Here is a 25,423-nt window from a genome sequence, read left to right as displayed (position 1 = left end):
CCATAAGCCATGTGCAAGCTAATTTTGCGAATAACATTGTTGTCCCCACAAAATTCCTCCACATCCAAGAACTCTGGAACTTTAACAAATTGAACGTACCGGGCTCCCATGCACTCTTTCTTGAAGTTCTTGACCTTGAGCTGGAAAATATAAACTGCAACATCTTACAGTCACAATTTCATGCGTCAATTGGAATACTTACTGAAATTTTGTTTTGGCTTCAATCATTGATTGTGCTTGTCGGCGTGAATAGTTCTATTTGACAACATATTTGCAAAACGAGACGTTCTCTTGTTTTTTCTAGAATTAGTTATATATGCATATAATACATTCTACATATAGTTAGTTTATACTTCATAGTACGTATAATATGCAGTTTACACCATGCAAAGAGATTCACTCACATGCTAGGTCTTGAGAAGCCCAGTGCACAAGTTGGTGGGCACAACCCCAAAGATTCACCACCGAAAGCCCTCTTATTCGTGATCTTTTGTCCAAAGACCAAGAATATTGTGCTGCAAAGTTATGATTTGAAGAATCTGCAGGAAAATTGACCACCCCTCTTGAAAATATGCTGCTTTTGTTGCAATTCTTGACACGAATTTCGTATTTCTCCCTCACTAAAACGAACCTGCATGGTTACTAGACGTGCAACGTGTTCAAAAAAATTACCATTCTTCATATGTTCAATTAACTTTCAACCAATGTTTTAAGCAGCAGAGTTCCTGGAGGAATATAAACATGCAAATCTGCATGTCAGACGGGTCAAAAATGTTCCCATAACAAAGAATATATCTATCATTGGTTTGTGATGTTCAACTTGTTTTTGTCCGAACAAAAATATTTTAGTATCTATCTTGAAAAAGTGCCTTTATCAGGACCTTTGGGCATCCAAGCAGTAAAGCTCCCATTCTTTTGAAAATGTTCTTGTTTAGAAAAAAACTGTCCATTCTTTTGCTGCTGCAATTCTTTTATAAATAGAGCTGCAAAACAGGTCAAGTTCAAGGCAAGCTTTGGCTTCCAATCCCTTTTCTTGCGTCCTCAATTTCATAATCTCCCTCGAATCATCAGATCACAATCTCCACTTGGAATTGTTTGATCTGATGCTTTTTAACAACATCTAAAGCTCTCAAAAGAAGATTAAACAAACACTTCCCAATACCATTCCATCAAAGAAAAGGGATTTCTTTTTTTATTCTGTTTCTTGGAATAACTAGCTCTAGAGCCTAATTACTATCAACCAAGAACCACAAAAGATGGAGAAGATAGTAAAACTTGCATCCGAAAACGGGATCTTGATCTTCAGCAAGAGCACCTGCTGCCTGTGCTACGCGGTGCAGATACTATTCCAAGAACTGAGGGTGCATCCTCGCGTCCACGAAATCGATCACGATCCAGAAGGGAAGGAAATCGAGAAGGCCCTGATGAGGATGGGATGCAGTGGACCTGTTCCAGCCGTTTTCATCGGAGGGAAGCTGGTTGGATCAACCAATGAGGTGATGTCCCTCCACCTGAGTGGCTCTCTCATTCCACTGCTCAAGCCATATCAGGCTAGTTTGTCCTAAGGAACCTGAAAATGCTGCTTTGATTCGGTTCAAGTACCAGGGTTTGTTATTACCAGAAGAATAAGATTTGCTCCCATTGTCCAGGGCTCTTAGAGTTGGAGAAAGTAGTGGTTTGTTCATGTAGCAAGTGTGTGAGTTGGTGTAATTTTATAGGTTGTTGTTATCAGTTCAGTAGCTAGCTTTAATTTTTAGCATGATCAGGTATTGTTCTTAGTGGAAGAATGTGTTCTCTCTGCTTTTCCTTACTATGGTTTTTTAACTAAGCTTTCCTACTTCCCACAAGATTCTCCACTCATCTGCTCCCTCTTTGAGTACCTCGGCAACGATCCTTTCGAAAAATTCTTACCTAAATTAGATTGAATCAATCACATTATAAATGTTATTATATGTACACACTTGTCATAAGATTTATTTTCATATTGATCCAACTCCATTCAAATTGAAAATTTCCTCGTATTCTTTCATTTTTATATCAATGCGAACATACATATATATAAATATTTGTGTAATGCAAGAGAAGTATATATATTTATTTTAGAATTGATTGAATTTGTCATATATGATATTTTATTTTTAATTTCTTCTTGGAGTACACCCTTCCCATCATTCCATCAACATATTATTGAGTAGGGCACATGAGAAGATCCACACATGATGCTTTTTATTAATTCTTTCTTCATCTCTAACTCAAATCTTGATTTTGTCTCTCAAAAGGTAGATCCTCCCTTGAAAAAGTATATCTTTTAAGTACTTTTTTTTTATTTTCAGATTTTTAGTCATTAATAACAATATTTATATACTGTACTACAATAATCATAATTAAACTCTTTATTTAAAGTATCAGTATTTTTGTTCTCATACACTCTGAAACATCGTTCTTACAAGAACCATCGGTCATAATTCTAAGTATTAAGTGCGTAATCAATGAAATTTTTACATTTTTGACAAGAAGAATATTTGGCAAGAAAACAACATAAGGGATGCCTTGAGCTTTATGAAATTCCTAGTGCATTTTCTCCATTTGCATAAAGTTAAAACCAAAAACACAAAAAGAAAAAGGTAAATTCTCCACTTGTATAGTATAAGAAACCTTCTTGAAAAGGCATAGAATTCCCACAACCTTTTTTCTTAATTCTTTCTTATATTTTAATTTCTTATAGGGGATTTTTAATATTTTAATTCAACATGTCAAATTCTCAAACCATATGACATGCATTACTCATCTCTATTTGATCACTTCCACAAGTTTTCAAATATTCTTTATTTTTTTCTATATAAAATTTTAATTTATTTCTTGAAAAAAAATATTTTTTTAGGGATTTGGTAATATATTACTATCCCCTAGACCCAAAAAAAAAAAAAAGAAAAAATGTTGAATTTTGTTTTTTGTTTTTATTTTATTTATTTTCAAAAGAAAGTAAATACAGAAAAAGACTGAGAAGCTGACAAAGAGAAGCGAAAACGTCAAACGCCACCGAATCCTCCATCTCTGTCTCTATCTAATCTGAAGAAATTATTATCTGGCGGTTGTTCCTTCTCTCCGGCGGGTGTCGTACTCTCAACTGCGCCGAATTTATCCGCCTCTCCTCGCCGATCTTTCATTAAATGGCGTCTTGATTAGGTTATACCTCACTGTTTTTTGTTTTTTTTTTGCTTTGCCTTTAGAATATTCATTGATATTTTTATTACGTATTGTTTGTTGTTATTCTAATTGGCAGAAGGAAAGAAAATTTGGGGGATTTTAAGTAGTATCTGTAGTTCAAAGTTAACAGTTTATTGGTTATCTTCGATTTCTGTTATGGGTTTTCTAGATTTATTGTAATTATGCCATAGGCTCTGGAAAAGATTTGGCGGGCTAGGGTTTTGATCTTTTTTGGGAGGATGTATTTCTGGAAATGGATGTAAAGATCCGTACAGTCAGGATTGTGGATAGTGAATTGCTTGGTGTCTAGACGTGTTCTTGGGTTTGGACGTCGGATTTTAATCAGTGAATTGCTGAGGACAACGTTCTCTTAATAAGATATATGTCTTGTCGAAAAAGACTGCTACGGAATTTAGCTTTTCTATTGTTTTCTTATTCCTCTTCAATTATTTAAATTGAGTGTAGTGATGGAGAATTTTACATGTAGTGTGCATTCAGTTTGTGATACAGGGGCTTCGTTGAGGTTTCTGTGATAGTAGAAGCTGTTTGATCATATGAAGTGGTTACTCGGTTCTTGGGGTGGTGATTCAGATGCACAGTTGCTGGTGCGTTTTCCTGAAATCGTTTTGCGGATGGTTCTGTTTCTGATTTTCAATATGGATAATCATATATCATCATTATGTGCTGGAACGTATAGGTTGCTTATGAAATTCATTATCAATTTTGTTTACGATTTCTGAATGATTAATCATATGAATTCTTATTGGGCAGGTGAATTTTGGTGAATTGACTTCTTTTACTCATAGGCTTGTCATTGTATTCCGTTGGACTTCTGCAGAGATAATAGAGGCAGGCTACTATGGCTGAGGGAGATGAGCACCTTGAACTTAAGTTCAGAATTTTTGATGGGACAGATATAGGTCATGGAACCTACTCATCGTCCATTACTGTAGCTACTCTTAAGCAAAGGCTTCTTGCGGAGTGGCCTCAAGGTTGTGATCTGCCACTGTATATGTGTGTTTTACAAAACTTAATCTTCCTTATGTTTGGTGGTAACAAGGGTTTTTTTCCTGCTTTTATATTTTCCTCTATTCAATGTAATACAGTTGTCTGCTAATGTGTTATGGAGTTCTGATCCTCCCAAAGGCATGATTTGTATTATTCCACTAAAATTACTTGCAGCGGTGCTTTGCAGGGGCTGTTGCTTCGGCAAGAGTACTTCTATATGGATGTAACATACATAAGGAAATTGTTTATGACATGAGGCTCCAACAGAAATTTACTTCAGCTGTTTTAACATAAAGTAGTCGGAAGCGCATTGTGTGTGATGTGATAAAGTTAGTTAGAGAGTCGGAAAGACAGTTAAACCAGTTTCAGGAAATTCCTGAAATGAACAAAATACTGTAGGGTAACAATATCTTAGTTATCATTCCTTTGTCCATTAAGCGTCCAGTTGACTGTGATTTATTCCTTCTGGTTGCTCCTACCAAGGGTTGATTAAGCCTCTTGTCCTCTACATTTGCAGATAAATCAGTTGTACCAAAGTCGGTGAGTGATATGAAACTAATCCATGCTGGAAAAGTTTTGGAGAACGGAAAGACACTTGCAGAGTCTAGAGTACACATTGGTGATCTTCCTGGTGGAGTTATTACTATGCATGTTGTTGTACAGCCTGCTGTTGCTAAAAAGAAGACAGGTATATTTTGTTCTGTTGTATTGTTACATTTACTTAATGCATCGCCCTTTAGTGTGAAAACTTTTGTGGGTTCCATTTTGTTTGTCTGTGTTACCTAATATCTCACATGGCATTTGATTGAGGCCAATGTCTATTAGAATGTAACCCATTCCATCTGTGGAATACTCGTGGGTTTTGATTTCCTTGTTTCGGTGCAATGCAGATAAGAACCATTCTGAGAAACAAAAACAGAACTTGTGTTCCTGCGCTATCCTGTAGATTCAGGTGTCACGAGCAGCGTGCTGACGAGGCCAACTTCTCATGCTTTTTACTTTCCTCAAAAACATTAGAGCACTATAACAATGATGACGAAGCTTCTTTAAGTGAAGAAATGAAGTGGTATCTAAAATTTGAAGCATCGTCTTCTTCCTTGTAATCTATTTTTGCCATGTTCTGATTGTTTTACAAAGTGGATATAGATCTGTCTCCAATTGGCGTTTCTAGTTTCTTTCTGGAGTTGAGAGGTTCCTCAGTGTTGAGATTGATCTGAATTATGCATCCACCTTCATTACCATTCATGAGAACAGTGCTAAGGTTGTACAAAATGCTTTGAACAAAACACCCACTCCATTTCCCAAAGACAACCCCACATCTCATCACCCGGTTCTTTGTGAAGGCAAGCCTTTGTCCTGCAAAGAGGTCTATTTGGATGGGACATCAAGAACATCTGGCATTGGTGCCAAAGAAAACTGTCTCTGTCTCAATCTCGTGTCCAGTGCTGGCAACATGGAAAAAGTCGAAAACTCTTTAGGATTTGGATGTGGTTTGGTGAATAACATGATGTCTGAATACAACCAAATCGCCGGAGTAATAGGGTTTGGCTGGGTGCCCAACTCATTTCTCAACCAAATCACCTATCAATTACCAAACCAGTGACTATATCGTGTCTGAGGTCTGACGACGATGTTAAGCTACAGCCACGGAGTGCATGCAAAAACGTCCCTTGAAATGCGACGCGATTATGCTATGTACCATGTATCATTGCAAAGCTTTAGCCTGAATGAGAAAAGGCTCAACATGAAATTTGCATTTTACGTGTTTGAAATGGAGCTAGAGAATTATTTCTCCAAGTTTAGAATTTTGGAGCAAACGGATATCGATATGGATTGTGCTAATAAGTGACGGAATCGCTACGGATACAAAACTCCATTCTTCTACAGACTCACACCTGTCAATGGACGGGTATTACCCGAATTCGAACTTATTATAATAGCTTATATCCAAACTTAGACCTATTATTTTTATAAAAGACACAGCTTCATATTAATACTTGAAATAAATATTTTGAAATAGATCTAAACTCTAAAATACCTGCGAGTATGAGTATTGGATTGATAAAATCTAATACCCCAACATATTTATTTATTAACTTAAAGTCATTGAATTACCTTTTCTTTTTTATAAATCAATCGACTAAATTTACTTGTCCTTTACTCATATTTTATACATAATTTATTAATTTTTTTATACGCATTGACATTCTGAATAAAAACTTTAGAGTTTTTCACGTTTATTTTGTAGTGACAACTCTAAATTAAGTTTCTGATAAGATTAATTTGAACATGATGCGATAGTTTAAAAAATAAAAAAAATACATAAGAAATTTAAACTCGTCAAGCTGGACTGATATGTGGAACTGATAAAATTTGTTTGATTTTGACTTCTAAAGAACTCAAGAACCGAAAGTTGAATACAATTTCAAATTGATACAAAATATTATTGTTCTAAAGTTAAAATATAGTATTCATACCTTTTTTTTCCTACCAGCTCTTTAGTTTTTGTTCATATCTCGACTGTAGGCCGATTACTTAGTTAATTAATAACGATTCAACAATATTCAATTTATACATATTAAAAATTCAAATAGTTTTAAATTTATTTTATCGATTGCAAGTTCATGAAAAATTTTCAATTTAAAAATATGTTCTGATGATATCATTACAAAAGAAAAAATGTAGAATTGTTTCATTCATTTTAACATGAAGAAATTTTCAAATTAGACTCAATTATTTTAGATATAAAATGAATAAGAACCAACGGGTATTCTATAAATAGAATTTAAACAGAACATATAATTAACAACTACAAATATTTATTTAGGTAGAGTTCTTGGAAAATAATACCCATCCACATGCCTAGCTAGTACAGACTATAACTTTAGCAAACTATTGAAAATTTTATAGGTCAATCCTTATATTGAAATATATATAGTCACGTCCTAAAGAGAAATTTAATTAAAAAGCAGTTACGTAGCAGTTTCTTTTCTTATTACAAATTGATGTTATTTTATGTTTGATTTAATATATAAAAGAGACACATGTGTTATTTATATCATTTATGTATAAAAAATAAAATTGATACGAGCAAAAAGTAGTGCTCAGTCCAATTGGCGTACAAAGTAGTAAAATAAAATCCTAAAGTATAAATGAGTAAAATTTATGAGTGGAATTACACGTTTCTTGTATACAACATGAGAGATTGAAATTGTAGTTTAAAGTGTGAAACTTCAAGTAAGAAAATAAAATTGTAGTTGAAACTAAAGTTGTAGTACGAAGATAAAACTTGTCTTCTCTCACTAGGGGCTACCAATTTACAGGCAACCCTCAGTCGGTTAGATAAAATCGAATCCCCACAAACTCGGTGGAGGAGTTACACAAATTTGGTGGAGTATTATCTCAACGTGGTTGAATAAGGCGGAATCCCCCATGGATTTGGTGAAGGGTCATATCCAACAGTCACAGGATCACAACCCCCTCCCCCCCCAACCTCCCCTGATTCAGTAAAGGGTTATCTCTTGGTAGTTGGTGACCTGCGATCCTCAAGGGCGGTTGGATTCCACTAATCATGAGGATATCTTCTGGTGATAAAGATGCCTTTTAGAATTGTCGGTGAGGTGGTTGGAGAGGCGTCTTCCCCAGCCAGAATGCAAGCATTTTAGGTTCAGGGGTTACTTAAGGTTGGGGGAGCCACGTGCCTCCTCGATTGGTCCTTATTTGAACCCGTGGAGTGTGCTTTCAAAGGACGTATGTGTTGCCACTTAGGTCACCCATGGATAACATGTAATATGGGCTTCTACTTTGTTGGGGGATTTCAAATCTCTAAACTTCCTTGTGGGCCTGTGAGGCCCTCCTAGATCTCAGCTAATACTTCTCGGAGGCTCCTCCTACCAAACTCCCAGATGGCTCTACTCAGACTACACTTTTGGGGGCACCCAAGACTGTTACCTTAACTGGGCCTCCTAAGGACACATTGGGCCGTGTATTTCTTTAGGCTTTTACATTCTCTTTCTCCCTTTTAAAACGCTTGGGCCTTTTTAGGTCAGCCCGTTTTTATGGCATTCACCCTTCCCTCACTCTAATAAGTAGAGGTTTTGCCCTTATTAGAGTAGGCATCTTCATCTAATAGAGACAAGAGACTAGCCCGAAGAGTGAGTCATTTATTTTTCTATTTTCCAGCAAAAAATGTTAGTAGCATAAGCATGCCTAAAAGAAGAATGGCTTGCTTCGTGATAGCAATGGGTAAAATGATTTTCATAGTACCTAACATGGTGGGCCCTAGTAGGGGTTTTCTGTGTCTACTCGAATGTGGGGTTTTGTTTTTCTGTAAGAGAATATTAATGATAGAGGTGTGCCTACTACAGATAAGGCTTCTGTGCCTACACGAAGCAGGACTTTTCTGTATTTATGGAAGAGGTCTTATTTGAGGGCGCATATGCGGAGCAAGACTAGGGGCCCATCGGAGGGGAGAGATAAGGTGTTTGTCTGGAATAGGGTTTGGGTGCCTCTACGAAGGAGGTCTTAGATGCCTGCAAGAAACAGAGCATACATGTCTCCCTGGTGAAGGACCTAGGTGCTTGCCCGAAGCAGGCTTGTTAGATAAATTACTAGAAATCCAAATCGATTGGCGATCATATAATTTGGTCTAAGCAATATCTTTCATTATTTAATATGAAATTATTGAATAAAAGTTATATTCAATGACATTATTTCATTGTTGACTTCATATATAATTTGCTTTACTGTTTTACATCACAACAAAGTCCACAAATTTATTATATAATTAAGGTAGTTGGATTGTGCATTTGGTGACAACTATGAGACCAACTTCTAATAGGCGGGTCTAAATTGTTCCAATTTGTTAACCTCGCAACTGGGCAGCATTCTGTTAAGACGTGCACTATTGGATTCATTGGATGAGTGTCTTGTTTTATTAGTGATAGACATGGGATGTCTATACAACTTTAATAGGTGGTTGACAAAGGTTGTCAAGTTAATTAAACTGATTCGCGAGGAGTTGCCATATATGAAGCCTATGAAGTTTGATTAATATGACTAGTACTCCTCAACTCTAATAGTACGAGATCTAGTTCCCAAACTTGAGGAACCATGAAAGTCATATATATTCGATGGCTATATCTTGGATCTAGCAAGAATGACCCTGTCTTTGATGTGGTAATCATAAGCCTCGTCCTGTATAATAAGAACATATAGTGAAGATAGTGGGTTCCAAGATAAGATCCGTCGCTTATCAGTATGCGTAAGATCCCCTATGTGCTCTGTAACACGTTTAAGATACTTGAGTCAGTGGCCACAACAAATGACTTAATAGAAAATGGTCTCATATGTCAATCAATGGAATAAATGTATTTAGAGTTCTAAGTACAGCTATCTAGTCCAAATTGGCACTGATGCTAATTTCATGTCTTAGATTTAGACCGGAAACAGTTGACGGAAAGACTATACCTATATGATACTTGAGAGCCTAAATGTTCACGCTAAATTCACCTAATCTCTAGTGTCTTGAACCGTTGCTAAACTGTCACCTATGGTGATGGATGCTTCTAGATTAATGGTTAATTAGAAGCAATTAATTCAATTAGATTTAATTAATTAATTAGTTAGACACAAATCCAAGTCTAGCTAAGGGTGAACCTAAAGAATCACACATAAATCATTACGAAAGTAGTAGAATTAATTTAAAATTAATTTTAAAATAAATAAATTAATTTAAATAGTTTAAATTAATTCTAGAAAATAAATAATTGAATCATTAATGGGAAGATCCATTTGATGGATGGTCCAATATTTTATCAAGTGAACTAATTAAATTTGAATCACGCACAATTAAATTAATTTGATTGGTTGGGCTTGCTTCAGTTAATTAACTAGATTAATTAATTGATAGAGATGGGATCAATTTATTTAATTAGATTAGACCACTTGTTGAACTTTTATTTGATGAAATTAATTAAGTGTGGGGCTTGGACAAGCCCGATCGATGAGCAGAAGAGCACAAACAAAGGAGAAGTTGGAGGTTTCTCCTTAGGGGACGAATATGATCGATCGAGAATAGGACCCAAGGGGGCCTCATTCTCGACCACCATCAACACCATAGTTCATGATGTTTGACTTAAAGTGTTATGGCAAGTCTAACACATCAAGAATTGATTAGCTTGATTGATTTAGGGTTGACTTGTGTATTATAGTAAACACAATTAGCTCATGTATGTACTTTTACCTTTTGGAAAGGTGAATATACATATAGAAATCAATCAAAAACATTTCCTTCCTATGAACTCGGTCCTCTCCTCTCCTTACACTCTTCTTGTGTTCTCTTGAACAAGGTTCAAGATTGAACTAACAATTCAGATTCATTAATTGATAGTGCAAATCAAGATTCGTTTCTTAGGTTGAGACACCACGAGCTATCTAGCAATATTCTCACGCATATAACTTATGTTTGTGTGGTGTGGACAAACGAGAGAGGATCTACGTTGATCTTTGCATAAACGTAAATTCGGAACAACACTAGTAGCCGAATCGAAAAATGAAAATGAAAGAGGTATATTTGATTTATGATTATGTATTATTATTGTTTTTGCTTCCACCTAAACCACTCATAAATTTTTGTTATTTATTCGTTTTTACGTTCTTAAGTGTCAAATTCCCGGGAGATCAAGGGATACACTCCCTTGACTCGGTATTAAATTTGATTTAAATTTTTCTTTCGTTGTTTTCTCTTATTGTCAGGCACGTAACAATTCTCTCAATGGTATCAAAGCCCAGTTCAACACTAGTGGGCTTATTAGGCTTTGATTGTCATACCATGTTTTATGTGTTTATATGCTTTTAATTTGAGTAGTAAGCATGATCACACATTTTACGTTTAAGCATGATTGTATGTAGATTGTACGTTAAGGGATACATTTAATTTTGGATGCCTTTTATTGCTTGAAAATTTAGCATGTTCATGTTTAGTTCTTATTGCAGCAAAAAATTTTATTTTCTTGCCATTATAGTCGTGCCTGGCCGATAATATGCCGATGGGCAGGCGGCTAAACGCGAGCGCATCAGGCTGCTTGCGCGCAGCGACCATCAAATACACTTGTTGGCGTGCATGCTGGGAACTGGGCCGCCACTGCAGTAGATAGCGGAAGTGGCAGCACAAGCAGTAGGGGGTTGGGACCGAGCGCCCATCAAGCCGACGACCGATATCATTTTTCACCATTTTTTTTTTTTTTTTTTGAAAATTATACTTTCAATTGCTGCCTTTTTTTGGAGGGCTTGCGTGATTCTTATTTCTTATCTTCTTTTAGTTTTTAATATTGGAATAATAAAGTTTGCTTTTCTCCTCTATTCATAGTCCGCCAATTTTTAATTGGGGTTTCATTTTTTAAATTGTACTAAGTGTAGAATAATGGTGAGGATTTTTATTTAGAACAAAATGTGAAGGGAGCCCGGTTTGACGATAGAGGTCTACGAAAGGGCCCATAGAGGTGGAACCCAAGCCCGTGAGATGGAGCCCAGAAGAATGAAGAGATGATGCAAACAGCCCATTAGTCTCATAACGGGTTTGAACTTTTGTAATTCTTCCAACTGGGTCTGCTAGATTTTGATGCATTTTTATATTAGATATTTACACCATGCATGCAAAATATTAATAGTGATAAGGTCTCGGTCATAATAGTCAACTCTCATTTGGATGGTTCAAGTAAAATATTAGGAGCGATACATGGACATAAATAAAATGGTTTGATTAGTCTAAAGCCTTCTATCCAGTAGTTGGTGGACAAGGATTGTCAAGGTGAGTGAACTAGCTAGCGAGGAGTCATCATATTGAAGTCTATAAGGCTTGATCGGTATGACTAGTACTGCTCGACTCCAATAGCGGATATGGTCCTCAAACTTGAGGAACCACAACAGTCATGTATATGTGATGGTTATATCTTGGATCTAGCAAGAGATGATTGTTTCTTTAATATGGCATTATAAGCTTTGTCGAGTGCAGTCAAAATATATAGTAAGGATGGTAGGTTTTCCCAAATACCCGCTTATAGAGCATAATACTTTTAAGTACCTAAGATATTCAATAGAGATCTCCGTACTTTCCTCTAGAAACTTGAAACCCTTATCCATTCATATTATTGGCTCCCATGAGACCTTCTGCATAGAGTATTCAAGGTCTGGACGTTGGGCCCTAAGTAACTGTATCAAGGCCTATGAGAGACCTTCGTGCTTGTCTAACATAAAGATCCGTACTGTCTACTTGGACCACCTTATCTGGTATGACTATTTCAAAAGATTTGAATTATATATACCAATCATGATATCTGTATAATCCGGTAGGGTAATATATAAAAATGGAATGAGGTCTTCTTTTTTTACAAACTTAACTTGTAGTGGCTTTAGAATGTATGAATTGTTAAGTATTTAATCTTGAATAAGAGCTAATTGGTATCTAAACAGAGTCAAAACCTCATTAATATCCGTCAAATACTTATAGACTAAGTCAATCATCTAATAGTTGTAGGATAGATCCCCAATGACTATTAGATCATTTTAACATCTACAGCATATGTGAAATCGTACAATAATGACTCTGATATATATACTGGACCTACAACCCCCCCTCCCCCCTTTTCTATTTATCTTCTTTATTACTCTAACTATGAACTAATTTAAACATTGGAGGGTCATCAGATGAGCTCTCCCGACATAATTCTAATAATTGTGTGTTTTGCACATCTTATATCGGAGATAATTGATATTGTTCTATATTTTATATTCAACATAGTGAAACACGCATAAATGTACTTTTTGGATTTTAAGCTCCTCATCAACCCATTGTTGGAAAAAACAAACATACAAAGTATTTAGGTATATCATGATTAGATGGGATATGGTGTGCTAGTGATGAAAATTGAAGCGTAATAAATATTTCGGGCCGTGATATGGAATTTCTGTAATTCTGTTGAAGCTAATAATATTAAGGAATAATTATACTTTCCTCCCTTGATATTTAGTGTAATTATATACAAAATCTTTTGTACTTTATAAAATTACATCTAACACTCTTGAAATTTACTTCCATCTAACAAATAAGTCCCCAATTAATCAAGATTCACTAAATATACTGATATTAATAAAAAAAATTTAAATAAAAATTAATATTTAACAATTAACTTATTATTGAGTTATTGCATGTCAAATAATTTTTATTTGGCTAAACTACCCTTATAATAGTGAAAATATACCTCCTCACATGTATTTAGACTAACGAATGGATTAATTCGTTAGACTAAAATAAATTTCAAAAGTATTAGATATAATTTTTCAAAGTAAAAAAAAAAATGTATATATAATTATATTAAAAATCTGAAAATGGGTGTGTAATTATCCTAATACTAAAGCTAAGTTGACATGTTGGGACAACAACATAATTACAAATCAAAAGTAATCACGTATTGTCAGAGTCAAAGAAATGACTGCTCTTTTTTCTTTCTTCTTTTTTCAATTTTTTTTAGGCTTGTGAGGCCACTCTCAACCAACCAGATGTGTATCTTGCCGCTGCCTTTTTATGATGCTATTTGGTGTTGTACCATTCGTCTCCTCCAACTCCCTAAATGCTAAAAGTCATTGTTGTTTAGTCCCGAAAAGTACAATGCAATAATGCAACCTTGTACTACTCTCCTCTCAAAATAAGAGACCTGTTTTGGGCAAAGTAGAGGTTCCTCGAAAGAATACATACACATTCCCTCAGACTCAATCAATTGATTTCACCATTCCAGTTTAATTAAAGTGGTAATTATGAGCTAAAATTATAAGATGAAAAGAGGGAGGAAATAGGAGTCATCAGCCAATGACAAGTTTATGTTAACAAACGATGACAATATATAGGCAGAAGAGGGTCAGCTTTTCCTTATACTTTTTCCTTTTAATTTCTTTTATTTATTTTTTTTGGTGGGGGGCGGGGGTAAGTGTCTGTGTCATGTAACTATCATCCGTCCATTTGCCCATCTCCTATATCTGATTCATTCACTGTCAAACACAACGTTAACCTTATATTTGAAAGTAAGAAATTTAATGCATAGGCAGAGGGGCTCTGTATTTCAGAATACGGACATTCACTATCACTTGTCCTTTGCCTCTTTTCTTACCCTTCAATGTTGAATCCCAATATTAGCCTTGCCCCTTCCACGCCTCCAATGGCTACTTACTACGCCTCACTACAATTTTAACTTTACCAGTTGCGGTAAATTCAAGCGCTCGTCAGGTGTTGTGGAAAGCCGAGAATCAATGAATTTTGCAGTGATGTTTACAAAAGTTGACAACACCCTCTCTCAATCTCTCACATGCCACTGCACTCCATGCTCTCTCTCTCTCTCTCTCTCCCCACACAAACTATATAGATACTGTGTGTGCATACATACAAATCAAGATTTGATGAATGAAAAAACACCCACCAATAATTTGGTGAAAGGATATACCCTGTGATAATTGAGATAGTAAAGGCAAAAATTTCTAACCAGAATCATAATTGAATCAAAATATTCTAATTTAGTGTAGGTAGGTCCTGTTCCTATTTCTAACTCAGAGCATAGAGCAAAAACTTGAGCACATTGACATGGTTCTTAAGATAAGACTTATCACTTATCCCAAATGGAAAAGCCTCAGTTCGTGCTTAAAAGGCGTACGATTGGTGGACAAGGAAAGATGTATCAAATATTCACCTGAATCAGAAGGAAGCACAATACCGGAGTTCCAAGAGCAGCATGTAATGAAATACTCGAGCCTAATTAATTATCATGTGCTGCTATATAGTAGCCAACAACCTACTCTGAATCAAATTGCAGACAGAACATGTGTAAATATAAACTGTTTATTACCAAGAAGATCTGACAATTGAAATCAATAAAATGAGTACTTGCTTGTATAAACAAAAAACAATCAGACATCTAAAAGATTGCATAAGTCTAATAGTATACAAGTTACTAGCAAAACAAATTCCTCCGCCCCATACATGTAATGATGACAAGGGTTCTCGCCTCTGTATTAGGGACGGATTGCAACGAATAGCTCAGCCAAGTGCAAAAATTGATGGCATATGAGCTCCCAAGCCTCTCATCCACCTCCCTGGGCTTGTTCCCACTTCCATTCGCACTGCAATCACATAAAGCTTTCTGATATAAAAATAGAATGATGATTAGCACATAAGCATATACCTGCTTCAATCATAAGCAAGAACCAGATGGAATTTCAATTGCTAGATCGAACCGTTGCTTAAGAAAACGTCAACGATTTATCTCCATCCATCGTCCAAACAAAACCAGGCATGTCAGCCCTTCTTCCCGCAACTGTTCGGTAAACATAGAGTTTCTCAACAGGGCAGCTTTCAGGCCTTGAATCAGGGGGTCCTCTCTCGTCAATAACTTCAACATTGAGCCTGGGCATCTTCTGACCAAGCAGCTTACATGCTCCAAAACTTACTGAGCACGATGACATCCAAAGGGATCGCATTGTCTCCAGCTTTGCAGCATTGGCCAAGAGAGCCTTGTCCCCAAATGGACAGTCCCTGATCTCCAGTTTCCGCAGGCTTTCACACCCAGATAACACATGATGGAGGCCCAAGTCACTATCCCCCGCGAAAGCTATAGAAAGCATCTCCAATTTCTTAGCATGGTTGCCAATATATTCAAAAACTTTATCTGTGAGGAGGCCAGACATGGAAAGGCGTCTTAGTTCCTTGCAGTTCTCCACAATGGCTCCAAAACCAGCATCAAGTGGTTCAAGTGTCAAGTAATCAGGAGCTTGAGGCTCAATAATACACAGCCGAAAACGGATCATCTCTGGCCGATTCCTCGCAATAGTAACTAGAGCGGCATTTGACATCTGACGGCAGAAGTATAGAACAGACTGGAGTTTGGGGCAGCCTTCAGAGACAGAAACAAGGCCTTGTTCTGTCAAAGCCACATTAGGTTCTGCTCCAAAAGGATCTGAAGGGAACACACGGAGTTCTTGCAGATCCTTGCAAGACGCAGCAAGGGCTTCCAGACCAGTGTCCTCAATGTAGTCCAGAACCTGTGTGTAGTAAAGGCCTAATTAGCTGTCTGATATAGTGCAACAAACAGACACAAGGTAGACTGCAAATTTCAAATTTAAAAAAAAAAAAAAAGGCATTAAAATGGTTTAGGCAAATGATTAATCCCTATCATTTTAGCATAAGCCAACGAACTATTTAAATTCCAATACAGTGGCACTTTATTTCAACTTTATGAGTATATCTCTGTTGTTCATGATTTACTAAAACAACCTGCAGCTCTGTCCATTTAACAGACACTGTCGGTCATTGCAAAATTACTGAACATGAAATGAAAAACGGCAGGAAATAACACATACCCATAAGCGCTGCAAATTTCGACACTGGCTAACTAGCTTGACAAGATCAGGACTTTGAATTGTTGCATAACTTAAGTTCAGTGAAGTGATCCCAGAGCAGACTGAATACATGGCAGGAAGGAAAGCTGGAACAACATCCCAAAATCCCGACAAGCCCTTGAGTTGCTTACAGACTGAAAATGCTTCTGCCAAGTTTGAGAAGATATCAGACCGAATCTCAGCTGAATAGGCACCAGTACCTAATTCAACCAACTGGGGGGCACGGTGGAGTAGGTTAGGGAGCTTCTCAATGGGTACAGCACGATTCAGCCGAAGAGTCCTCAGATTAGGGCACCGCGCAACCAGGCGCTCCAAGGCAGAGAAACTCACCTCTGAGCCTAAGCAAGACATGTTAAGTGATACCAGTGAGGTGCAGTTGTCAGGAAAATGGCTAAGCCAGTGCCCACTTAGGTCCTCCACTTCACTCTCCCTCAAGTCTAGTTCTCTAAGATTCCTGTATTGCAAATAATACCCCAAGTTATATGAAAAATATTGTTACAAATTAAAGAATTAAGCATGTTAAAGAAGAGGCAGTTGACGAGCTTGGTAACTGAAAACAGTATCGGCAATCCTAGAGGATTATAGTCAATCGATTTTGTCAAATTACCGCATCAGAGGTAACATATCGAGCGAACTATTAATCATCTCAGCATGATTAACTAACTTGTGAAACCACGACACCAGGAAGTAAGGAACAAAGTTAGATATCCATGTCGCGACGTAGTCCGACGTGTACCATTAAATTGTAGAACCCATATCTATACGTAATCCTACACCATGTGTAACATTAAATTGTAGAACAAATAAACTGTACGTGTCATACACCATTAATACTGAACGTAATCCTACACCATGAATACTGTTAGTAGTTCGACGTGTGACATTAAATTGTAGACCCATAAACTTTCCACAAAAGCAACTGCAAATGATGAGAAAAAAACAAAGAACAAACAAGGGAAAGATTTCCTTCAATCATAATCACATAATGCGAGAAAGATGGAATCAATTCAATAAGCAAAGAGACCACACATTCACCAAAGAATAATACAGGTCATAATATTCCAAGGACAAGCAACAAAGAATCTTCCAAAAATGCCAAATCAAGCATGGTAATCAAAGTGGTTGCGTCGTCCATTAAACAAGTTTATTCCAAGATACTAGACAAACAATTTAAGACCTACAATTAGCAGAGACTACATTTTCAGACTAAATGCATAACCCTAACAAAATGAACTGCTTACCTGTAGGGCAAAGAGTACTTGAAAAACACATTCCCTAGTAAAGGAGAATATCTATGTAACTTCATTGTGGATCTGATATTCGGCTAGCAGGAAATGAATGAAATCACAAACTCAGACGAAACCAGATCTTAGAGACAGTCGGCCTAAAGCCGAAAGCATAAAGTTTCACTCCATCGAGATGCAGGAGAAACATGCTTATTATTCAAGTGCAAGATTATCGTTAAACCCAAAAAATCTCATATATACCATACTCCAAGATAAAATTAACTAGAGACGGTCAGCAGGAAACACAGAACAAACTTTAACTTCATTTGCTAAACTACCCAAGCTTCCTTCGGCATTTCCATTGAATCCCTTCAGAACAAAGTTACCTTCATCATTTCACCAGGAACAAGCAAAAAGTAAGCAATGGTACGACAAAAAGCTTTAGTATTTCATTTTGCAACTAATAACCTGCAATTAGCAGCAATCGACGCGAGACCATCCGTAGTAAACCCCTCGCAAGACGAGAGCACCAAAACTTTGAAATTCTTAAACGATCTCGCGATCAGCTCTAGGCTCTCATCCGTAACCACCATGCGCTTGAGCTTGATCTCCTCGAGCAACGGATAAGCCGCAGACATCGCCCTGATCCACGGGTGCACATATGCTCCCCAACCCTCCGGCACGAGGTTGAAATCAGCAAAATGCGGCTTCCCCTTCATCTCCAGCGCCCTCACCTCCGGAAACCGCCGGATCACGATGTCCGGCGAGACGGCGTAGCAGTTTCCGATAAAAACACGGCGTCGACACCACCGCTCGATCTCGTACCAGGATTTGCACACCAGAGAAACCGCGTTCCGGTCTCTGTCGGAGCTCAAGAACGAAAAGACGTGTTCCAGAACCTCCTCCGGGAAAGAGTACGCCATGGGAGGGCCAAACGGTAATTTCGCTCTGGATCTGAGAGCGTCGTACTTGACTACTGAGAGCAGGAAAGAAGCAGAGGAGTAGAGAAAAGAGGGGTGAGGTGGAGTCAGAGAGGCTTATTGTGGAGAAATGAAGATAAGGCTTTACTTTATTTTTTATACCTGATGTTAACTCTGGTAAGGTCAGGGTTTAACCATGGTTTTCAATGAACGAGCCCCAGAACGACACGTGGAATCAGTAAATTCCAGCCGTCGATTCAACCGCGGGGGCCATTATCTGGTGCAACCGAAGCGCGACCGTAGAAAAATGCAGTATGTGGAAGTGTGTGTGTGTGTGAGTGTGACGTGGTCACCAGGACTGGAGAAATTGCGGTTATTTCCAATTATACCGCGGTAAATTGAGGAAGATTATGTACATAAAATTAATAATTAAATATTTACTGAATAAAAGAGTGGCCGGATGAAGTAAATAGTAATTTAGATGTCTTTATTGTAATTTAGTTATTATCGCATGCGATTCTGCGAGTATATAAAAAAATTAATTTAAAATAATAAAAAAAATTAATTTAAAATAATAAAAAAAAATATGAATAAAACAAATTATAATTATAAATTATAATAAATATAGAGAAGTAAGGTAAGAGATAAATATGAAGTAATGGGTAGTTAAAAAATATATATACAATTATGATATTATTAAAAAATATTAAAATTACTATCTGATCATTTTTTTTAAAGAAAAGAAATGAATAAATGATAAATTTAAATATCTAAAAATTTGGTACAAAAAAAAATTATAATAGTATAGATAAAGTCGAATAAATATAAATACCTCATCAGATAATTAAGGTACGGTGAGTTAAAAAAGAATTAAAAAGACTTCTCTATTTAAAATTGTATTCGTGATTAAAATTATTATATTTACAAACTGACCCCTAAAAATAAGCAATTCTTTACAAGCTTAATACAATTCTCTCCTATAATATTGAAAATAAGTTCCCTTTATAATAAAAAAGATAGCAATATACCCCCTGTGATTTTTAAAATAAATCATATTACCTCTCTATCTAAGCAGGTAAATTGCTTTATTTCAAAAAAAACATATAGGGTTAAATTGTTATATTTTAAAAAGCAGAAAAAGGTAAATTATTATTGCAATAGCAAAAGAGGGTTGTTTGCATTTTTTTCAATTCGTTCGTTATATTTTATTTCCAACTAATTATTTTAAAAAAATTTAATCTAAGTTTTATTTCGAAAATTTATATGTTTTCCTTTTCAAGACGCTTTTACAATAAATGAATTGTTCGAAACTTAACAACTATTTTTAAATCCTTTACTTTTGTGCAATGTAGGTATGGTGAAGTAATGGACTATCTCTTCTTGAAAATTTTACTGCGTATTTTTTACAGAGCTTAAGTGAATAGTAGGGGTAAATGGGTGTAAGGAAATCTCATAATTCCAAATCAGGATTGGATCCGACGTATTTGATTGTGGAGGGACCACATTGTAAATTTCAATAAAACTACTGTCCTCCCCTCCTATAGTACTGCAGTGGTAGAGCTTCGGAATGATCTGATGTGATATGTGTAAAACAAGGTTTTATCGTAACATGTCTAACCAAACCAATCACAAGTGATTTTTCGATCAAAGAAATACACTTTTTGATCCAATTTCATCGCGTCCAATCTTTAGAAATCGAAAAAATATATCCCCGCATATCGCAAAGTATAACTCACGTTGTACGTACGTTGTAAAATTTAGAATATATACTATATTAAAAGACATTTTCACTAAGAATGAGTTTTGAATCAATTATATGGCAAGTACAATACACATATGATAAGTATATCACACTTACTACATGATTGATTTAGTTTGATCAGACCTGATTTAACACCCCGCCCCCCTCTATAATATGTTAAATGAGCAAGCAAATTACTCTTTATCAAAATATAGGAGATAATTTGCTATTTTATTTTTTATAAAAAAAACTTACTCATAAAGTAAATTGCATTTTTCCCAATAAAAAATTTCCCGACATTATTACAAGCATGGTAAATATTAGGAATAAATAAAGAAATTGAATTAAACATAAGAAATAATTGGTTTATTAATGGGGGTACAATGTGGGGGGGGGGGGGGGGAGGGTTGATGAGAGAATAATGGAGCAAACTGAAATGGTGATAAGATGAACCCCCACCCCCCCACCCCAACCCACCATTTTCATAATCTTCAAGGGGCCATCAATTGCTTTTTCATTATTGATATCACATAATGGTATGTTTAGTTGAAATCCTCATTGAGAGAAAACTTACCTCTCCATTACCATTTTCTCCTTCACTCTTCACTTTAAAGGTAAAAACACTTGGATTTGGAATTGGATAAAGCTAATCATTGGAAGAAGGTGAAAATTTGTACCCACTAATCACCATTAGTGGCTAATCACGATTAGCTAAATGCTAGGGTTTTCAGAGCAGGAGATTTTAGGTTCAAGTTGCAAATATTTGTGTATGATTACAATAATTAAGAACTAATAATTCTTATATTTGTTAATTATGTATTATCATAATCAATTTTTTACCATCATCATGTTGTAAATCTTACTCCCAATACCGTACGGTTCATCCTATCTAATATTTTTTATACTCAATTTATATCAGAAGATGTGACATCAGTCGAATCCCTAGTCATAAATTGACTAGTACGTATGCCCGATAAATAAATCAAACTGCTCGATATTCAATTGAAATTGGTCAGTAAAAGCTCCTCTGAATTCAATTTGTTAAACTTAACAAATCAGACTCACATAATCTTTTTTTTTTTTTCAATAAACTTTCGGACTCGGTTTGAGCTCGATTCATCTAATGCAAAAATAATATATATATATATATATATTTAAATGTATCAAATTCTCTATCTCGGTCAATATCTAATTAAATTAAAGCTAATTTAAACATAATCAAATTAATAATCAAATCAAATTCAAATGGGAGTTTTCCAAACTCGATAAGAATTCAAATAAACTCGAAGAACGTGAAAATGAAATTTTTTACCAGTGGTGAAATGAAATAATAATAATAAAATATTAATTTTTTTGTTAGAAAAAAAAAAGAAAAGAGAATAGGTGAGGTGAGGTGAGGTGTCCCCACGTTTGCATCAACAGGGGACAGTGCAGAAAATGTTAGTAATTCCTTGACGAAATCACCCTTAGTCAGATTCGGACAATAAATTCTATCGTTGGAGTAAATGAGGGGCAATATCGGCAGTCCGTGAAAGGGACATGGTATAATGGGTTGGCACCTGTCTCGGTATGGACTCCATAGACCTGTCCCTTTTATGTCCAATAAAGCTGATTTCAATTTTTATCATCATCTAATAAATAAAAATTAAATTATTAATACTAGGATTTTAATTCACGGCCTAGCTTTCAAGTTACCCTAGACCATACATGGACCGTCCGATTTCACTCCAAACTCCATACATTTATTTTCATTATTATTATTATTATTATAGAACTATATGGTTAGCAAATTAAGGTGGAAAAATGAAATTGTCAGTATAATTAATAATAATAATAATAATTAGTATTTAATTTGGAATCAAGTACACAGTATTATGATTAGCTGTAATGCACGTAAAGTTGATTGCTTCGCAGTAAGATATTTAAATTATTTAATTAATTGTGGTAGAATAATTGGATTTGATTATTAAGCCCACGCATGGTTCTCCGGGAATCTCTCCTCCCCCCTCGAGTGGGATGGCTTCGACTTTGCTCTATAGTTTTTCAATCCATATTTCAAATTTTATATTTCATTTTTCTTCTACATATATATATATCTGATAATATGAGGTATATTTTCACCGTATCAAAATTTCTCCACAATATATCTATGACCTTCAGATAAGTTTTGAATTCATTTTATTAATTCAATATTTTTATATTCTGGTTTCGATGCATCCTCAACCCCAATATGTATGGACTCATTCGTGACTATTCAATCGTTGTGGTGCCTATGGCTTATGCAAAATTGCACAATTAGGAGAAATTTATAATCAATCACACTCCATGCAGTATGTATAACTTCTGCAACCATAGTCTTCACTTATATTTTTCTTATGGCCTACCTGACTTCAACATAAAAAGCCAAAATCGAGTCCTGCCCGGTGTTGTTCTGATGATGGTTTGTTCTGTAGGCTGAGAGAATCGGATATTTTGCTCATAGAGGTCTGCATCCAACTACATTCACTTTTCCGATTTTTTCAGTATAAGAATATTTGATATAGGTAAAGCGTAAATGACTTATAAGTCCCAAGACCTTATTTCCCTCATACAAAGTCAGAGCGAGCAATACCACGCGCAATTGGGCATCGACCAAACCCTAACCTGCATCAATATTATATATTATATACTCTAATAAAATTTACATATATATATATTAATAATTATTATTATTATTGCCATCTTCAATGTCAAGTACTGTTTAATTATTTAATTATGGGAGGTATTTGCCCATTCTTGGTGGTCCATTCCGGTTGTTGTTTTATGCACATGGTCTACATGTTACGATAACTTGTACTTATTTGTCGTACTCTATATTAACATTAAAAGTTGTAAGTAACATGTCCAGTTTAGGCTGACTTAATTGCAAGGATTACTTATAATTATGTCACCTATGCCTACGCACATGAAAATACCCCAATTAATACACCCCATACTCACTCACTAATCATATATCTCCACATATTTAACCACACTCGTTACACTGGTCGTTATCTCCTAACGCTTTCACGTACAAAAATTACATTCAGTATTAATACTATGCATTTTTTGTGTGGGAAAAACGCAAACAACTCCCCTATGATATTGCAAATGAGCAAATTACCCATCTATGAAAAAAAAATAGCAATTTAGAAAGGTAAATTGCTTCATTTTGAAAAATATAGGAAGGTAAATTACTATTACTTTTTCATATAGGAGTAATTACTCATTTACAATATCATACGGAGGTAAATTACATGAAACTCCATTTTTTTCTATAACGATATGTTTTTGTAGTATTGAAAATTAAATTAAGTGCGACAAATAAAGATATCTAAGTATTTAACTTTCCAAAGTAAAAATCAAATTTAAATAAATTTATTAAAAAAAGATTGCGTAGTTCAAAAAATTAAAGCATGAAAATGGAAGGTGCAATGTTTGTTTGGGCAGGCATCAAATTGTGACAACACAATCTTCTGGTGTATGTATATGTATGAGTTGAGGGGATTGATATTTTATTTTAGCATGTAAAATAATACATTAACATTAAATGCTCTAATCAATGTCCATTCCATATTGATGCATGTTGCATTATTTTATTTTATTTTTTTTCTGAATTACAACAATACTATAAACTCCATTTACGGGCCACATAAATTAAATCTCATCTCAAATAAAATACGTACTGATTATCAAAATATATTTGATGCATGTGCATAAATTAAATTTTATTAAATTTATTTAGTTATACAAAAGAGAATAAAATTAAAGAAGCGATCAGAACTGATATTCTTTCAAAAAAAAATTTTTTTATATGCACGAATATAACATTATTGAATGAAAAATATTAAGAAATTGATCGTTTTATGTAAGAATAAGTATGCTTTTGAAGGTATTTTTAATAAATATATATTTTTCAATTAAAATTAGCTCTCGTACTTAATAAACAATGTAGGTATTATAAAAAGATAATTACATTTATATTTTCTTACTTATGGCTTATTTATACAAATTATCTTTGTCTTTTGCATAGTTACAGAAATTATCCTAACAACAGAATTATAGGGATAAATTGTGTAATAATATTGATGTTCCTGGGGTGTATGTATAATTTTTTAAAAAATAAGGATGATTTGTATAAATTATGTTAATATTTTTAATGTGTGTATGTGTAATTTTTTAAAAGATGAGAGTAATTTATGTAAATTGGTAGTAGATTAGAGGTATAAATATAATTATTACTACTATAATTCAATTGAAATAATATTGCAATAACAAGCGTGGAGGCATGAATTTCTAAAGAGTAATTGTAGTTTTTGGAGGGTAGCTGAGGAGTTGAGAACATTGTGAAAATAGAAAAAAGGTTAAAAAATGAGTAGTGGGCCAATGGTGTATTAATTAACAGAAAGTGAAAACACGCTTAATCGGCATCTTTTCTCCATTGTTTGCGTACAATACGACTACGTTGTTTTACTTTGAAAGGTGGGATTAGTTTAGGTACTAGAATCCTAGGTTCTATTTTATTATTCCGAAGCGTGCGAGCGTTGATTGGTAGGGTGGGCTGGTTTCATAGACCTACTACTCTATTCAACTATTTCACTCGTCTACGGTGTGTTCGCAATAATTTTTATTGGGGATAATTATACTTTCATTTACTGATGTTGGGAACTCATCAATTAGTGATGAGCTTAAAAGTAAAACTCCTAATTTTGCTATTACAAGAATTGTGTGGATTACAAAAACTCTATAATACAGGTCAATATTACAACAGTAAATATTGTAAGAATATTAATAAAAAATATAATTACTGATACTTAAACAAAATATACTGACAGAATAATATTAAACTATAAATGAAGAAC

At 35.1% G+C, this 25,423-nt stretch overlaps 3 protein-coding genes across 6 annotated transcripts; 2 read left to right on the top strand and 1 right to left on the bottom strand.

Annotated features, from left to right (window-relative positions):
• The first annotated feature begins 964 nt into the window (after positions 1-964).
• On the top strand, positions 965-1,847 carry LOC105165243 (monothiol glutaredoxin-S9-like). Its single transcript, XM_011084190.3, has one exon. The coding sequence runs from the start codon at positions 1,257-1,259 to the stop codon at positions 1,563-1,565; it is 309 nt and encodes a 102-aa protein (XP_011082492.1). The 5' UTR covers positions 965-1,256; the 3' UTR covers positions 1,566-1,847.
• Positions 1,848-2,992: 1,145 nt separating this feature from the next.
• LOC105165244 (membrane-anchored ubiquitin-fold protein 3) lies at positions 2,993-5,433 on the top strand. 2 transcript variants are annotated; one of them, XM_011084193.3, is made up of 5 exons: positions 2,993-3,186; positions 3,706-3,812; positions 4,046-4,199; positions 4,733-4,903; positions 5,106-5,433. In XM_011084193.3, the coding sequence occupies exons 3-5, from the start codon at positions 4,067-4,069 to the stop codon at positions 5,159-5,161; spliced, it is 360 nt and encodes a 119-aa protein (XP_011082495.1). In that variant the 5' UTR covers positions 2,993-3,186; positions 3,706-3,812; positions 4,046-4,066; the 3' UTR covers positions 5,162-5,433. The 2 variants fall into 2 exon arrangements, with proteins under 2 accessions (XP_011082495.1, XP_011082494.1); XM_011084192.3 differs by having other exon boundaries at positions 2,994-3,186; positions 3,979-4,199.
• Positions 5,434-15,082: 9,649 nt separating this feature from the next.
• Positions 15,083-18,940, bottom strand: LOC105165245 (protein TRANSPORT INHIBITOR RESPONSE 1). 3 transcript variants are annotated; one of them, XM_011084195.3, is made up of 4 exons: positions 18,351-18,940; positions 16,618-17,110; positions 15,496-16,299; positions 15,083-15,401 (listed from the first exon to the last, which is right to left on the bottom strand). In XM_011084195.3, exons 1-3 carry the CDS (start codon positions 18,803-18,805, stop codon positions 15,502-15,504), a joined length of 1,746 nt encoding a protein of 581 aa, XP_011082497.1. In that variant the 5' UTR covers positions 18,806-18,940; the 3' UTR covers positions 15,083-15,401; positions 15,496-15,501. The 3 variants fall into 3 exon arrangements, with proteins under 3 accessions (XP_011082497.1, XP_011082499.1, XP_011082496.1); XM_011084197.3 differs by having other exon boundaries at positions 15,083-15,381; XM_011084194.3 differs by having other exon boundaries at positions 15,083-16,299.
• Between the last annotated feature and the right edge of the window lie 6,483 nt (positions 18,941-25,423).

This window comes from Sesamum indicum, linkage group LG6 (assembly GCF_026168435.1).
Source record: "Sesamum indicum cultivar Baizhima isolate 11 linkage group LG6, ASM2616843v1, whole genome shotgun sequence".
In the NCBI taxonomy this organism is placed as follows: Eukaryota; Viridiplantae; Streptophyta; class Magnoliopsida; order Lamiales; family Pedaliaceae; genus Sesamum; species Sesamum indicum.
Note: the sequence above shows the minus strand (reverse complement) of the source record. Positions and strands in the feature narration are given on the sequence as shown.

Excerpts from the sequence above, each read along its gene's own strand:
- LOC105165244 (XM_011084193.3), top strand. The coding sequence starts at position 4,067 with ATGGCTGAGGGAGATGAGCACCTTGAACTTAAGTTCAGAATTTTTGAT. Across the intron at positions 4,200-4,732 it reads TCTTGCGGAGTGGCCTCAAG|ATAAATCAGTTGTACCAAAG; the intron begins GTTGTGATCTGC and ends CTACATTTGCAG. Across the intron at positions 4,904-5,105 it reads TGTTGCTAAAAAGAAGACAG|ATAAGAACCATTCTGAGAAA; the intron begins GTATATTTTGTT and ends GGTGCAATGCAG.
- LOC105165243 (XM_011084190.3), top strand. The coding sequence starts at position 1,257 with ATGGAGAAGATAGTAAAACTTGCATCCGAAAACGGGATCTTGATCTTC.
- LOC105165245 (XM_011084194.3), bottom strand. The coding sequence starts at position 18,805 with ATGGCGTACTCTTTCCCGGAGGAGGTTCTGGAACACGTCTTTTCGTTC. Across the intron at positions 17,111-18,350 it reads TCGATTGCTGCTAATTGCAG|GAATCTTAGAGAACTAGACT; the intron begins GTTATTAGTTGC and ends TTTGCAATACAG. Across the intron at positions 16,300-16,617 it reads GAAATTTGCAGCGCTTATGG|GTTCTGGACTACATTGAGGA; the intron begins GTATGTGTTATT and ends TACTACACACAG.